General features: G+C 42.7%; 2 protein-coding genes across 2 annotated transcripts in view; one reads left to right on the top strand and one right to left on the bottom strand.

The window, feature by feature from the left end:
- vax2 (ventral anterior homeobox 2) overlaps window positions 1-15,675 on the bottom strand; it is a 29,975-nt gene extending 14,300 nt beyond the window's left edge. The window contains exons 1-2 of the mRNA XM_075451239.1: window positions 14,574-15,675; window positions 10,672-10,859 (exon numbers count right to left, since the gene is read on the bottom strand). Of these exons, the coding sequence (XP_075307354.1) occupies window positions 10,672-10,859; window positions 14,574-14,808 (423 nt within the window). The 5' untranslated portion in view covers window positions 14,809-15,675. The remainder of the gene's footprint in view (window positions 1-10,671; window positions 10,860-14,573) is intronic.
- The window catches only part of LOC142369519 (Fc receptor-like protein 5), a 366,062-nt gene that overhangs the window by 164,840 nt on the left and 183,625 nt on the right, over window positions 1-17,597 (top strand). The window lies entirely within an intron of this gene.

Here is a 17,597-nt window from a genome sequence, read left to right as displayed (position 1 = left end):
TAAAGGAATCTCCCCCTTATTCGCCCTCTTTTTAATTAACATTTCACTCACTCATGTACTTGTGACCGTGCTTTTCTAACAATCAGAGCTTCATGTTTTCATCGTGAAGCCATGAAGACCTTTTTGTTTCAAAAGGACATCTTTGCAGGGTTTTAAAACCATCTACTGGATCGGATTTTTCTCATTTTTAGTTATTGACGAGTTGGACAAACACAGGTGGAACCTCTGCATCTCTGTATAGTTTGGGATGTGTAAACCAGATTTCCCTCTTTCGAGCACCAAAGAATGCGCGTAAACAAAGATATCATGAGTAAGTGACGCTTTAAAGTGCTAAATCGGCCCTCCTCTCCCCACTTTGACGTCCGCTGCTCGTGAAGTGTAACATCGCCGCGGTGCCGCTTCAAGCCATTTCACATAAACACATCGCACATTGATGCAAGCAGCCCCTGCAGAACAATGCTCACTCTTTCCGCCCCCTTTCTGTCCTCATTACCTGACCTCTCCAGCATGCAAACATCATCGTCCCCCAAACTGTTACAGTATCATCATCATCATCATATTTTATCTGACCTCTAAACCTCCGAGTGTGTTCGGTCATAGTTCAGCTGGGGGTTAACCCCGTCTTACAGAATGGTTGGTAGATATGACTGACTAATCCTCCTTAGTGCAAAAGCACTTGGGGCTGTTATGAAGCCCATCTCTTTCTCTCACTAACCCCCCTCCCTCCTTCCTTCTCTCTTTAAACCCTCCCCAGTGTCATCTGTCCACCAACTGTCCACTCCCAAACCTGGTTGAACCCCCTCAGGCCACCACACTTACTTACCAAAAATAGTCTGTAAGGGTTTCTGTGTAATCCTTTGGCTTTTCTTTCACGTGCCCCCCGCAGTCACCGAAATTTCCCATTACTCCTCAAATCTCTGACTCTCTTTTTGAGGAATTATACTCGATTTTGTCACATCTGGCAGAAAGAAGACGAATTAAAACGCGACACTTGTTTTTTTCTGTCTGTTTGTCTCTACTTTTGTCTTTTTTTTGTTGTACCTGGGACAGAAGGAGCGATTTTATGAATCCATCTAATGCATTCATATTTGATTTCTCTTCCTTATTTTACGTGTCTTTTAATGTATTTGTGCATTTCTTGACTTGAAAAAGTCCCAAAGCTGTACTTTAAAAAAAACTTTTAGGTTTATGCATATTTTATGTTCGGCCTCCTGAGCTGATTCGTGTCATCGACTCGCCAGTTTCTCATTTTTCACTGGACTGACATAAAGGTTAATTGAACATCCACAAAATCCTTCAGATTGCTGTGAACTAAACAGTCGTTACCGGATATTTTACATTATAACATCATTTACGGATTAAGAACAAATTGTTGGGTTTTTTTCCTCATGAAACATCTCTAGTTTTGAAGACCTAATTATTGTAATTTCTTACAATCAGATCTGCTCTTAACAGTATTAAATATCTGACTAAACTTATCAGATATCAGGACATTTATATATATTTTTGAATATGTTTAAAGAAAACAGTCACTTTTTCTTTGCAGATATCAACAAAAACATTAAAAACTATATATTAAAGTACTATTTAATTGCTATAATGTGACATTTTCATGGGCGGAGGAGGTTGTACCACCTGTTTCTGTGCAGATATCAACACAAACAGGCCACTTTATTAGACGTAAGTCTTTGGAATTTAATGCAATTCAATTCAAAAGCTCTGCCATAAACTTTTTTTGGAAATAACTTATTTGGCCTCAAGTGTTAGTTTTTAAATGTAAAGATTCTTCATTTGGGTAGAAATGATTAACTGCATCAATGTAAAAACATTCACCAACGAGGGATAAGTTGTAAATTACCCTTACGGTTCCAATAACGTCGGGCACAAATTTCAACACCTGAAAATGCGCGATCGTTGAGGCTTTAAGGGAACCACGACGATAAAAATGATTAAATTCAACTCCAAAGGCCAAATCTCAGAAAATCCTAATTAAAAAAAAACGTATTTGTAGCTGAGCTTTGGGTTTTTTCTGATGTCTCACAAACCGCAACGACCCATTCAATCCTCAGAGGAATATTCGGCTTTAATTAGTTTCTCTCCCTCACAGGTGTCATTGCTACACAACAGCGAACGCCAACCAAAGAGCCGATTGTCTCTGGGTCACATCTGAGTGTGGAAAACCAAAAACCTGGTGTCCATTTTTTCCTGATTTCTTCCTTCAACGACAGTTGGAAGGTTACACGTTGCTTTAAAATGTGAGGAGAATTACGCCATCCTTGGTTTCACTCTCTCACACTCTGCCAGAAGCTGATGAACCAAGTCAATCCAATCTGAGTGAGAGCCATTAGGGACGAAGCAAACGAAGACTTAATTGCTATTATGTTCTTCTGATTTTCTAATCAACTGATTAGATAATCAGCACCTGCCATCACTGACTCGGACTAAAGTTCCTGTTTTAGGCTCAGTGCACTGTCACCTCTTCCCAACGCAACACGGCAAATGAATGAAAGCACAAAGACAGCAAGTGTATGTCTGTCTGTCTGTCTATGTGTTTGTGTGTCTGGGCTCCCTTCCTATTTCTTTCAGTATTCTGAGTGTTTCGGACAATCCTCGCTGTGTGCGGCCGCCTCTCTGCTACATCTGCACGGCCACACGTCATAGCCGGGTCCTCTGTACTCCAGACGAGTGGCCAGACACCGTCTGTCTGGGCCGTCATGGAGAACAATGCACACAACGAGGACATTCACTGTAAGTAGACGCACACGTAAACACAACGTGTCATCTCGTCTCCGTCATTGTCGGGCCTGCAGAAGAAGACGGGGACGGATTGGATGTCGGGGATCCATCGGGGTTTCACTCGCAGTATATCGTATCAAATAAAGTCTTGTTCGCCCTATAAGGACAAAATACGTTGAAATCTTTCTGTTTTCTCCTCAAACCTGTTGCCTACTTTACATCAACTCTTTAATACTCCTGTTATTATCCACCCATACATCAGTTGTTATACTTGTATATCATATAATACACACAGGTTTCTAAGGAGATCGTTCTTTAAAGATGAGTTTTGCAGGGTTATGATGGCAGTTCGCTTCCTACCAGGATGCCTGATACCTCTGGCTGCTCCAGAGCAGGTTGTGCTCAAGATGCAAAATCCTCATGTATAAGACCATCTCCTACTGACTAATCAGTTTTCCTGGAAGTGGCATCAGAGTTCTTAGGAGATCTCGAAGGAGCTCATGCGCAGATCGACACAAGGACTGTTCGAAAGGACGGATTTAGAGAGCATATAAACCCCAAGGCTTTCCTGACAGGTGTCTGTATGAGAGCCGTAAGTTCTCTGAGAAGCAAACTGCTCATCCAAAATAAGACTGATTAAAACAATAAAACTTGTACATGTTGAACTTGTAAGATTACAAGTAAGCTCTCCTGAATGAGATCTTTCCCGTAGGTTCTTACTTGCTCCAGCTGCGGGTGCAGTATAGGAATGATGCCGGATTCAGTCTTATGTTTCAGTAGAAATCACCTAAACAACACGCTAAGCTAATGGCGCTAACAGCTACGAATACACATGTAGGGTATGTGTGTAGCCTAACCCCTAAATGCTGTAAAACATTTCATCCATACTGATGAGCACAAATTGTACAGCTTTTGCACCATGTTGCCACCTGATGAGCATAAAAAAAGGAGATTTCAGGCATAGAAAAAGGTTCTATTTCAGATCAAGCTGTGATGTTTTACTAACACTAACTGAGTGGTTTCTAATGCCTAAACCTAATCTAATGGTTCAGGTCCTCCGTCCAAATACGTCCCCATTTAAGACAACAGACCTTATGGTTGAAGAATAGGCGACCTCTAGTGGTCGTGAGAGCAACTGCATGTGAATTAAAACGGCGTCCACGACGGTACAGTCGCATCGGAAAAATTGTGTATTTTAGTTCTAAGCTCGATTGTTTTTTAACCCTACCCAAGTGTGTTTACATGTAACCAAGGCAACCAGTAGGACTGCATCATAGGGTTGATGGACGCGTTGTAAAAATAGCACATTTCAGACCTAATCATGATATTATTATTCTAACTGTAAACAAGTAAAGGAAGTGACAAAGCGCTTTAGTAAAAAGTTGAGGTTGTCTTTAAAAGTGTTGCGTGTTACCACGCTGTCCGAACACCTCTCTTACCTCTTTATGAGGAGTTTGTGGCTTCTAAAGGGAAATATTTGACTTGTGATCTGATGTGGAAACACTCAAATGAGTCGTGTTTCCCTCCTGTCGCTCGTTGGGGTCGTTTTTAAAGGTACGAACAAATAACCTACATGGTTTCAGTCGTTGACCTCGAGTGTTTCTCCCTTCTCACTCACTCTTTTTCTTTCTCTTTCTTTCTCTCATTCACACTCTCTTACTTTCTCTTACTCTTTTACTTAACCTTACATCCTTGAACACCCACTTGGGAGTTTTCTTTTGAATTAGGCCTTTACCCGGCATATTACCTAAACCTAACCAGTCTCAGCCCCTTAACAGAGTCCTCTTTGGCGATACGGACTTTCTTATGCCCTAGCCCAGACCTGTGGCCTGAAACTAACCAGTCTCAGCCCCTTAAAGGGATGGTTCGGAGTAGATTCACCCTAGGGTCATTTGAACCGTGACATCCAGCCACGTAGCCCACCCGAAGTTTTTCCGATCTTGGCCGAACATCAGCTGAGTTACCGAGTTATCCCGAATAGCTTAGTACAAGCGCTAACGGACCCTGGCAGTATCTCCAAAATTACCACACTAAAATCACATGCCATGACACCAAACTTCTACAGTAGTACAAATATGGTCTGTACTCACAAAACGATGCATTTGGAAGTTTGTACATAGTCCAGGAGTTTATTATTATCAACACAAGCCTAATAGCTTCTCTGCTGCTAAAGCTGCGTCAACGTCACTTCCTTGATCTGGGAGCTTCAATGTTCAATGAGGGTTGATCTACTACTGTAGACAACAAAGCAAGGCTGCTCAATTTCTCCATTGATAAAATAAATTCACAACTCTACAACATAAAAATTCATAAAAATTCAAGTAGAATATAGCATATAGGCCTACTTTGTTGTCTACAGTAGTAGATCAACCCTCATCTTACATTGAAGCTCCCAGATCAAGGAAGTGACGTCGACGCAGCTTTAGCAGCAGAGAAGCTATCAGGCTTGTGTTGATAATAATAAACTCCTGGACTATGTACAAACTTCCAAATGCATCGTTTTGTGAGTACAGACCATATTTGTCCTACTGTAGAAGTTTGGTGTCATGGCATGTGATTTTAGTGTGGTAATTTTGGAGATACTGCCAGGGTCTGTTAGCGCTTGTACTAAGCTATTCGGGATAACTCGGTAACTCGGCTGATGTTCGGCCAAGATCGGAAAAACTTCGGGTGGGCTACTTGGCTGGATATCACGGTTCAAATGACCCTAGGGTGAATTTACTCCGAACCATCCCTTTAACAGAGTCCTCTTTGGCGATACGGGCTTTCTTATGCCCTAGCCCGGACCTGTGGCCTAAACCTAACCAGTCTCAGCCCCTTCACAGAGTCCTCTTTGCCTATAAAGATCTCTCATGCCCTCGCCCGGGCCTGTCGCCTTACCCTAACCATTCTGAACCCTTGGGGAAGGAGGGGCCCAAAAACAGGAACAGGAACTGTCGCCCCTAAGTTTATGTGCATGCACCTGACATAAACTCGCCTTCAATGCTGACTCACAGTACAAAGATAGAAATAAATTCAAGTAAATTATCCTGAAACTGGTTCACACACACCCTGTTAGCATGAAACCAGCTCAAACACAAAAACCATCCAACACATTCAAATGTGAGCATGCACACGCCATGTGAAGTTATGATCCACCAGGCTCAGAACAAGTTAAAGACTAAGCTGACGTGTCAGTCTCAGGTTTAAAAGGTGTAGAAGAAATGTTCCATTTGCCACCAAACAAATTATATCTTATATCTAAATAACTCGCTTATCACAGAGTGAGAAGCTATACGCTCAATGTACATCACTGACAGAATGTGGCAACAAAGAGGCTAACATATCCATGGTAGCTCCATATTATAAGCTGCATTATGTGACATTTAAAACATGTCGACCTTCACTAAGCTGCATCTTCAACATCTGTCTGCTCAAAGGCACAAATATGTAAAATAGAAATCCCCTCTTAGAACAAAGGTCACAAAAAAAGGAAACTGAACTAAATCATATGCCCACATCTGTGCGTTTTTCAGCCGGCTTTACATTACAGATTAAACATGATTTCTTGAGGGAGTGGCCTTTGGTTTGCTGTAGGATTAAAGCCGTGGAAACCATTACATCCATAGAATCTCAGTGGATAGGATGCAAACGGAAACAGACTGATCCAGTGGCAACTTGGGAGCCTGCACAGCTGGTGGACTGAGGGAGAAGGGACTGCATGTGTGCTGTCCTAAACTGTCCTGAATCCTGTCAGCCAGGTGCCCTGGAATAAGGTCCGACACGACACATGTTGAAGGATGCAACCAAGTGGGCTTCTTCCAAAAAGATGCTGCCAGAAAACATCTTCTGTGCATGTCCACAGAAGTGAGAAAAAAACGCTGGATTTGTACAGTGAAGCGCACCTAAAGGCTGCTGTGAAAAGGCAAGTTAGACAGAGAACAGACACGCTGCAGGAATAAGCCCCAGAAACAAAGACCGCAGCCGTAAAGCTCCACATACCTTCACAACGAGAGCTGACACCTCCTCTGTGATCATCTGCGAGGAAGCTGATCATCAGGGTAACAAACGCAGGCTCACTCGTGCTTTAGTGCAGGGTGTGTGTGCGTGTGTGCGTGTGTGCGTGTGCACCGACCCCCCTCCTGCTATGTTACCCTGTAGCGGGGAGCCACCTGCCGGGACGATGGGAGAGCTCCGAGCTGGTAACTAATTACTCAGTAACGCGTTACAGACTCCGGCCTGCAGGTGTCGGCTTCCTCTGCTGTTACTGCAGCCACTAAATGTGGAGAAAATAAGTCTCTGGAGGCATTTTTGGGCCTCTTGAAGCTTCGCATTTTAGACTAAAAACAGTTCTTTGACACCTTTAACCCGAAACCTTTTAAAGTTGGAAGTACTTTGAAATATTTTCCATCAGTTTTGTGAAAATCACACATAAACGTGAACGTTACGAGAGCAGAGGTGTCAAGTAACGAAGTACAAATACTTTGTTACCGTACTTAAGTACACTTTTTAGGTATCTGTACTTTACTCCATTACTTATTTTTCTGCCTACTTCTGACAGGATGCAAACACAAGTATCTGTACTTTCTATTTCTTACATTTTCAAAACAAACAGCCTCGTTACTCTTGGCTTCAGTTTTTTTTATTTTTAAACTCTTGGCTTCAGTTTAATGTTTATGTATTTCACGTCATGTGCGCCATCCAATACAGATCAGTGGCGCCATCCACACCTAGTGAGAACGAGTGTAATTGGATGAATCATATAACGTTTTTGTCTTGACTGTCAGCTATGACAAAGGGGGGGAACGTGCGTGTGTATATCTTTTTTCTTTGAATTTTTCAGGCAGTAAGACTTTTTTTTTTGTTTTTTTGATGGGACGAACATGAATACCTCACGACCTACCTCTTGAATACTACCTCACGTGTAATTGAATTCCAATAAGGTTTGACAACATGCTCCTTGAGTGACTTTGTCTTTGACAGTAATGGTTTTATGATTATTGTCTTGGGCCACATGTGGAACTAATCAGTTTTCAAATTAAGCTTGCAATTCATATAGTGGCTGGCATCTACCTTTTTGTGTGTGGGGTTTTTTTATTATTATTTTTTTATTTTATTTAAAGGTTACTTTATACTTTTATACTTTAAGTAGGTTTTGGAGCACATACTTTTTCACTTTTACTTGAGTAAAGAGGTCAAGTTGATACTTCAACTTTTACCAGAGTGTTTTTAAACTGCAGTATCTATACTTCTACTTAAGTAACAAATGTGTGTACTTTTGACACCACTGTACGAGAGTGAAAATTGACAAGAAACTACTCCTACTTCTATAAAACGGTCCATCAGAGGCGGGGTCAAAAGCCGGAAGTTAAAACTAAACCAAAAAAAAGGAGAAATAAAATAAATTCCAAAGAGATGAAGGACGCCTTGGCTTGTGCTTTATTATTTGGAGGACATAACAACAAAGATTCAACTCGCACATCTTGGCCATTTACTGAATGTTTTATTGCTAAAAAGCACCGAATTGATTTTTCTCCACACAAGCGTCGCTCCCTCGGCCTGAAGAAGCGACACATCTTCTTAAATTTACCCTCACCGCACAGTCTAAGTGTTCATTTGTTGGACTTATTTGAGAGAACGGTTTCCACCGCGCACAGAAGTCAATGTGTCACGATCATTGTAACAAAACAAAAGCACCATTTCAAATGTGCAAAGTTGCGAGTTTTAGTTTTTTTTTTTTTTAGAATTTGTGCAGTCAGGACTCGTGAAACAGCATCTAAATAAGTCGGACGACGCACTGTGCGCGTTTTTGCGTGTCGTGTTTCGTCCTGTTGCCATCTGTTGAGGAATGAGAGTCTGCACTGAACTTTTCCTATTTCAGGTGTCCGTTAACATGACACACGAAAAGCTTCAAAATGCGCAGAAATTACACGCAAATGCGCCTAAATTTGCACGTTAGGCCCATGCAATTTGTGTTCTTATTTTTTCCAGACCGTAAAAACGCTCTCCTATCAAACATCCCGTCAATAAAACTGCTTTTTAATCATGTGAACTGACGTTTAAATGGAGCTTAACGAGCCTGCTGCGCTTTAGTGCCTCAAACGTTGTTTCTTTCACTACAGGAAGAAAAGTTTCTTTGAAATTTCGGTTTTAAAACTTTAAAATTTAGATATTGTGATTTTTATTCTTCTGGTAAAAGTGACACGTCAGACTCTTTATTAGAGACGTAAAATACGAACTAAAGTTTAGAGAAAAAGGTCTGAAAGACAAAACTACGGCAGTTACATTTGATATGGTTTACAAGCTGGTTGCAAATGCATGTGAAGAATTTTAATTTATTAAGTTTCATCAAATGTTTGATGGACTTTTTTTTCAGTTAACACACACAAACACGCGCGCGTGCACACGTTAGCCCAAGTTCAAAGGCCTTGAACACGTGTTGCTTTGAGGTAAAGCGCACAATGTGTTTTGCCAGATTTTGGCCAAGATAGATAGACAGAACAGCTACCTTGTTAGGTAATGAAAATGTAATTCCGTCTGTAATGAAGTGAAAACACCATCAGACGGAACACCATCAGACACCATCATGCCCTCCTTGAGGGGAGATAATCTCTGGTTGCGCAAACTCAGCCTTGAATGGCGCATTTGCTTAAAAACGCGCCACGAAGCGAGCCAAGATAAACTAAAAGCCTTTCGATCACGTATAAACGCTGCACGTGGCACTAATAAACTGCAGCGTAAGTGGTTTGGTATTTTTACATCTTTGTGGGAGAGACTTTTCTGATTTAGACATTGAAGGCCACAGCAGACACTTTTCAGAGCTTCATGAAGCCATCCGGAGCGGCCCCGCGCCTGCGCCTCCTCCTCCTCCGGAGCAGCAGCAGCAGGAAGCTGAGGCCTTCCCATTAACACCCCCAGAGTCAGCACTAATGAGGGGCACAGTGGATGCTCTGTGCTCCAGAACCCCCCGCACACTCGCACATAAAAAAAACACCTTAACCTTTAAGAGTGTTTTCTGTGTGATTGGAGGTGACATTTGTTTCACCTCTCGGAAGTGAGGTGTGTTTTTTGTTGTTGTTGTTTGTTTGTTTTAAACACAAGTAATGGTGAGGTCTGCAGCGCGTGAGAGGCCTGTGCACGAGCCTCCTGCTTTCCATGCACACACAGATACAAGATTCAAGCAAAAATTTTACTCGCAAATTTGACAGCCTTTTCCACTTCTAACCTCAGAATATTTCCCTTTGCGCCTGTAGTTTGGTCACAAACTCCAGTTTCTTTTCATTCTGCAGACATAAGATCCATGTTGTTACTCGGGCTCCTACTGCTGGAATATTTATTCAAAGGGAGGTTGGAGTATGCAGACCTGTATAATGAGCATTTTCTCACTGCAGCTCGTGTCCACTTTCAGGTTTTAAGTTGAAAAAACAAACAAAAAAAACAATCTGTGACTATAAACAATAAAACAGCCTTCGACATGAATCTGAAATCTAATAAAGCTGCATCAATAAAGATGCATTTCCTGTTCAAAATCACCTACAACACCTGATAAAATGTTCCTCTCCCCCGCCATCTGCCCCCCCCCCCCTAAAACTATGATATTCATGTCTTCATAGTTTAATAAGCAGAGGGGGGTTGGGCTCGTAGCGTCGTGAATTTTTACATTATTGGGGGGGTCGACATTTTATTCACCAGATGATCAGTTTTTTACGCAGAAGTGACGTATGGTGCGTTGTTTCCTGTCATTTATCAAGTTTCTCTGTGTCGTTTTTGACGACTTTGTGAAGCCAACTGAGAGACTGGGCGGGGCCTCGCTCCCTCCTATTGGCTGAGGAGCCAATCAGAGCCGCCACGCACACCTGAGCCCGTGCTGAATATTTCTCTCCGAGTAAAAACCACCTGCGTTGACGCACTCAGTGGCCTGCTATCTTTATGTGTTGGCCTTTGTTTCGCTCTCACCTGCGTTTCTGACAGATTCAGCTGCCTGGCGAGCTCGGTGCGCTCGCGCCCCACTACGTACTGGCACCGCTGGAACTCGAGCTCGAGCCTGTACAGCTGCTCGGCCGTGAATGAGGTCCGGGTGCGCTTGGGCCGGTCCAAATCGAGGCCTTTAGGCAGGACGATCTCCCGGATGGTGCCTTTGGCGTCTGTCCAGAGATAAAAAGGGGGGGGAAACGCGTAAATGTCAGTGTTTACTGACACAAGGCTGTTATTATTACCATTTTATTATTATTACACTGCTAGAAATAGAAGTAAAATGCAACCAAAACATAAAATGAGCAACTTTTCAGCAGGTTCAGGCTACACAAACACTCCTCCAGTGACCCAGGCCAATAAGATGTCAAACTGATGTAATATTCATGAGCAGAGTTTACAGGCTTATGGCTTCAGGGGCAAAAACAAATAGATGGATGAGCAACTGCGCGAGTTATCCTCAAACAAAAAGGGAAGAAAGTCCCTCTCATTATTAACATGTCGACAGTTTCCTCTGTTTTGAACCCATTTCCCAACACTGGGTTCGTTTCTGTGGATTAGGATGAGTAGCATCAGTTGAATTTAGGCTCAGCGCCTCGGCGTCACTGTTGCCACAGGACAAGTCAGGTTTGAGTGTCTGGGAGTAAAAACGTCCTGATGCGTGACACTAAAGCTCAAATAAAAGCATCGGAGAGGTGGTTTTACCATCGTGGAAACTTGCTCCACTCAGATAATAAAAAAAAAAAGGATCGTTTCCATCGTTTTCAAGCCTGATTCGCACCGATTGTAAAAAAAAAAAAAAAAAACTGGCCTGTGACGTGTTCCCCAAAGAGTGGAGCAGCCACAGATCTGAGCTGAGCTCTGAGCAGCGCGTGCGTCATTATCTGTGGAACAAACTACCACTAAGCGTGTTCTTTCTTTCTTTTCTTTTTTTTTTTTTTGACGCCTTCAAGCACGTTTTAATTTTTGATTTTTTTTTTACAACCAATTTAATTTGAAATGTTCTTTAATTGGCTTTTCAGCTTTTAAACTGGTCTGTATAAAAGTGGCCAATCAGGGGGATATTTAAGATAACAAAGATGATCAAATGAATCCATTACTGGAGAAGTTAGGGGGGAAATATCCTGATTTAAATTACATCATGTCCCGGATTCAGAAGCACAGATAAAACCGTCGTAAAAAAGAAGAAAAAAAACAAACAAATCACGATGCGATATTTTTAGTTTCCATATGGTCTCTGGCTTTATGGACGCGCTGTAGCCGGGGGTATTTGTTCGTTATTTATCACATTGAGTGGACGCGCAGGTCCTACAAGACCTCCTCTTTATCCAGGTTTTTGAGCTCATGAAATATGCAACCCGAATAAAATATGAAGACTCCTGAATTAAAGATGAAACCAAACCGATTCTGAACCGAGCGCCTATTGCGTTTCTGTAGGAGGCTCGCGTGGGCCTGCAGGAAGTGAATAAAGTTTACATTTATTTATTTACTTATTTTAAACGGTCGCGTACGTCTCCAACATGAGCGCGATGGTGCATTAAAGGGGAAAACGTCATCATTTATTATTTAAAACATTTTTAAAAGAAAAGCGTTAAATACGAGCATTTCTGCGCGCGCACACACACATTCGTGTTTTATCCGCCCCGAGGCCTCAGCGACGTGACGCGTTCTGCATTTTTACGCACGCACAGCGGCTCTGCGCATCGTGCACAGCTCAAACCTCCCCATAAGAGCACAAACGTGCACCGCGAAGCTTGCAAATATTTCCTCCCCGGCCTCAGAGCAGAATAACATGACGAAGCGAGCAGAGGAGGAAAGCAGCGGCTGCAGCCCGACCTGCTGACCTCCCCGTGACCCCGGTCGCTCTGCAGGAAAAAAAAAAAAAAAAAAGCCGGAGGACTCAGACCCAGATTCAAAAAAACAAATCCCAATACAGCAGCTGTTCACTACGAACTGGGTGTTAATGTTCGCCAAAAGCAGGCCCCATGCCAGTCCTGGAGGCTTCCTCCGCCCCACGAGGACGCCACAGATCTGCGGCCACGCGGCGCTGCAGCGTCCAGGTTGGACCGCATCTCCTCTGAAAGGATGCACTTTCCGTTTCAGGCGTCTGAGGTCCAGAAATAATCAGGATAAACAGCGGGATGAATTACCTGCCAAACCTGACACGTGGGTACAAAACCTCGAGCATGATCAAAATAAAATAAACACCAGAACATACAATAACAAACATCTAAAAGGAGGAATTCTGCTATTTGTCTTTGCTCTGCTGGAGCTGATCGGAGCTCTGGAGAACATTCACATCCCCCTCAGCTGAATAGAATTCCCCCTCTTCGCTCATTTCCCTCCGCGTCGTTTGCTCTTAAAAATACCCTGGTTGTGAGATTATCTTGATGGAGGCTAAATGTGCTGCTTGTGCACGCCAACGCGCTCACTGCGAGCAGCGAGCAGCCATTACGTCTCCAGCATCAGCCCGCAGCCCAGAGCTGGGGCCGACATATTGGCTGTGTCCATATCTCTGCTATAGCTGCAGCCTCGCTGTATCTGCTTTTTAAAGGGGGATTCTGACCCCAGAGGAGCTCTGAAGCCTCTTTAAACAAACCTCACGAGGCAAAAGAGAAACAATCCACCAACTGCACGCACAAATATTTTAAAATATTTTAAAATACTGCAGAAATTCTCATTTTTTCTTCTGCGTTTGTGCTGCAATAATCACAACTAACTAAAACACAGCTGAAATTAACTGATAATTTATATTATATTAAATTGTATTTTATTTATATTTTCCTTCCTTATATTTCTGCACATTTAATTGAGCAAAATTCAGCCAAAAGCGTCAATTAAATACAAACCAATTTAGACTAATTGTATGTTTAATATTATTTGAAAACAACCGATAATCACAAACTGTAAGAATAATAATTATAAACATTAATGACAGATTTTGTTTTGCTTGTTATTTTATTATTTTAATTCAGTTCATGTTATGATATTTTATATTTAAAAAAATTCTCTGCTGAGCTCCTGCAGGAGGCTGTGAACTCAAATCTGAATTAAATCATTTGCTTTTAGACACTTTTTTTAAGTCACTGTAAAAAAAATACAGTCAGTAGTTGATAAGCAACACACACACACACACACACACACAAACACACACACACACACACACACACACACACACACACACACACACACACACAATGTTTTAAAGTGACTGTGGATGTATTCTTATCTTTAATTCATCCTTATTTCTCAGTTTGCCTGCAGCTCTGTGAATTATTTTCTCTGATTTCAAACATTTGCTCACATAAACACTTTTAATACAAATATTTTTCATTTATAAAGGAGAGAAAGAAAAAAAAACTTTAAATCTAACTGAAGTACAACTGTCGTTTTTTACTATTGATCAAAGCAATCAATCTGTTATATTGTGATATACACAAAAGATAATCAGCCAATAATTTACGAAGAGACTTTATTTACAATTGAAGCTCATTTGGAAAAGAGTAAAATGTTAAACATGCTTCTATTTGAAATCTGCTGTATTTATTTTACTGGTTAAAACCACCAGCTGATGGTTGCTGGACTCAACTTTTCACTCAACTTTCTAATTTTTCAGTCTCACTTTTTAAAGAAATTAACAGTTTCCCTCATTTGTTTTTACACTTTTTTTCTGTAAACAGCAACAATGATTATTATGTTTTTTTTTTGTTTTTTTTTTAGATAATAAAATTAGTGTCTGTTTCTGCAAAGATGCCTGAAATTAATCTAAAATTAAAAGTAATTAATTATTGGTGATTGTGATAATTTTGGATTAAAAAAATAACGCAGAAATATACTTAAACACACTCCCAGGGAGTTAGTCTGAGACTCTTATTCCGCCTACTTACCCCTCACTAATATCCTCCGACAGTAGTCAGGGTCCACTCCCAAAAGTTTGTCGTGCCCGTCCTCGCTGGAAGACGTCGGCGTGGACGCGGATGTCCCCGGCGTGTCGGTGGAGCTCTGCACCGGGGACCTGCTCCCGATCTCGGCGCGGCACTTGCTCTCCATCCCGTCCGGGCACAGGGGGTTGGGTCCACAGCGGTGGCTCCCATCGCCCATAGTCGTGGCCTGATCGAACATCTACAACTAAGTTACAGTCTCAAAGGGAACCTCTCACTCCTTCCGCTCGCTGCCACTCACTCTTCTCTTTCCACTTTCTTCTCTTTGCAAATGTTCTCCAGAGACGAGGAGAGCATGCCCGCCTCTCCCTCAGAAAGAGACAAAGAAAAAAAAAAAAAAAGTAGATCCACTTACAAAGACACTTTGCGGTCCTGCAACGGCACCGATTTGCGCTTCAGGTGTGGCGGCATGATGCGCGGTCCAGAGTCCAAACCAGAAGGAAGGGTGAGCCGGCTTTGGGGGGGGTGGGGGAGAAAGCTCGGGCTCTTACTTTAACTATAGCAGCCAGCAGCAGGTGTAGAAGAGCATGGTGAAGCCTGCGAGCTACAAGGGGGCAGCGAGATCTATGGAGGAGCGGGGAGGTGCCACAAACACACTCACACACTGCTCACCCACGTAGAAATAAAGTGAGAGGCGGCGCGAGGAAAAAAAAAATCAGGAAGGAGGAAGAAAAAAAAAATCTCAGCAGCGGTCACAGTTCACCGTGAAACAAGCCAGAGAGGAAAGTTTCCCTGGTTTGCGCTGCCGGTCGCATCGGCCGCCTCTGCCCGTCCCTGATCAGAGTGCTGCCTGAGAGGTGGCCGCGTGGAGGGGGCCGGTGGTCCTCTGCTTTGGGAGAGCGCGCAAGAGAAGATGTCTGAGTTGGAACCCTTCAGTAGGGGAGTGTCAGGAAATGGGAAATGCTCACAACTGAAGTCTGAAACTGTTTTTTTTTTTTTTATATATATATATATAGCCTATATATAATGATTTGCTTTAGAGATGAAACATCACGTCTGCGCGCGGGGCGGCTGATGCACCCCGCCTTCACAAACAGAGCAGAGAGGATGGAGATGAGAGATGTGTGGATAATGTTTGTGGTGACACGGTGTGTTTTACAGAGGCAGAGGCGCCCTACGTCATTTCCTGGCCACGCACGGTCGTCGCTGATTGGTCCGCCAGGCAGGGCACGTTTTGACAAGAGGATGAGCGGCGCTGCGGACCGGGACCCGGCACGGAGACATGAGACGATGGTCGTGAGCTTCTCCCCCCCCCCCCCCCCCCCCCCGGTCCACTGACTGTCACCACTTCTGCTGTCCGACCAACTGCAACTGCAGGGCGCAAAACTTCTACTACAATAAAGAAATAACGCGTTTAGGTCTCACTCACTGAGTCACGGGCCTGAACTTTTCCACATGGAGATACGATCCCAAAGCAACAGTTGCAACGTTCCACAAAATAATATCCGCAAATGTTTCCTTTTCGTTGGTTGAATTATCATGCAAAGTGAAAAATAAAAAATTCGCTTTCTTGCTTCATAAGAGAACAGGCGTCCTAAATATCAACACAGACGCCATGAAAACAGCTCAACTCAGCTTTGTGCAGCACTTTTACGCACGAGAACATCCCACAAACAGGATTCTAAGTGAATAGATAAACAACAACCCTTGTCAAAGTAGCCTGTAAATACCAGGAAAAACTACTTCAGGTGGCAATAAATGACCCCCCCCAAAAAAAAAATCCAAATAAAAACTAGGCTAAAAGTGCAGAAGAGACAATAAAATGAGCAAATTAAACCACATTTTCCTGCCTGACTTTACTATTTTCTGAGTGTCACTTTGTTACAGAGAGCCGGGAAACCCTAAAAGTCTGAGTTTTGGCCGCATGTATTTTATTTTGTATAAATGTGGTTTCACAAGCCGCTTCAGCTTTTTCTTTTTTTAGTTCTAATCCAATTCAAACTGATCTGTTTCACCGTCCTCCTACGACTAACATATGAAAACTGCACAAACCAGCGTGTGAAAGCAGCCAAAGAGCCGAAGGGAAACTCGGCTTTAACAGGTCCCTCCTCACGCAGAGACACGGGGAGTTGCGCTCTTTAAAAGCGCGATTTTAAATCAACTGTTGACACATAAAAGTCATTTACGAGCTCTGCGATGAACAGAAGACGCACCGAGGTTACTGTTTGTTTTCAGCTGAAGATAAAACGGCTCATCCACAGTCATTCACTGTATATGTGCAGAGCAAATCTCTGTCAAACAGCAGCCTGCTTGATGTTGATGGTGCAGCCTGCAGTTTGTTGTGATTGTGAGATAATTTCAGTCGGAGGCACAACTGAAACACTGGGTTGAATTTGCTCTTCACAGGTGAAACATCTCTGAAAACGCGGTGGAAAGAAGGCTTTCTGAGCGGGATTATATAATTATAGTTTTGCCGTGTCTGTGTGGGTTTTTTTGTCCTTTATTTTTCTTATTCGAGGCCGTAATTACTGCACACATCCACGGGTCGTTACTCCTTTCAGCTGGCCTAATCTCACCGAGGATGAATAGAAACTGTCAATCAGATGCTGCACTCAGCAGCGAGACAAGAGGGGACTGATTGCTGCTGCTGCGCACCGGCACACACACACTCAGACACACACACACACACACATACACTTCTTCTGCTTCTTCTTCTTCTTCTTTCTCCTCCTCTTCAGTATTTTCACCCTCAGCTTTCACATATTCACAACCAGAATCCTTTAAAATCAGATTTCGGAGCGCCGCTCGCACGTCGGATTCAGTCTTTGGGTGTATTTTACATGGATAGATCATCCATAACATAGAAAGTTAAACACGATACTGACCCAAAGCACGACATCAGGTTTAATTTGATGATAAATCTGCTACTATTGTGCAGCTTTTGAAACGGTCCATACTAGAAAATAAGACTTTTACAGGTCATTTTAGACGTTTTGTATTATAGCAACATTTTAAAAGATGCGTTTTAAC

Source organism: Odontesthes bonariensis, chromosome 19 (genome assembly GCF_027942865.1).
Source record: "Odontesthes bonariensis isolate fOdoBon6 chromosome 19, fOdoBon6.hap1, whole genome shotgun sequence".
Taxonomy (NCBI): domain Eukaryota; kingdom Metazoa; phylum Chordata; class Actinopteri; order Atheriniformes; family Atherinopsidae; genus Odontesthes; species Odontesthes bonariensis.
The sequence above is the reverse complement of the archived record's forward strand: the minus strand, read 5'-3'. Positions and strand labels throughout refer to the sequence as shown.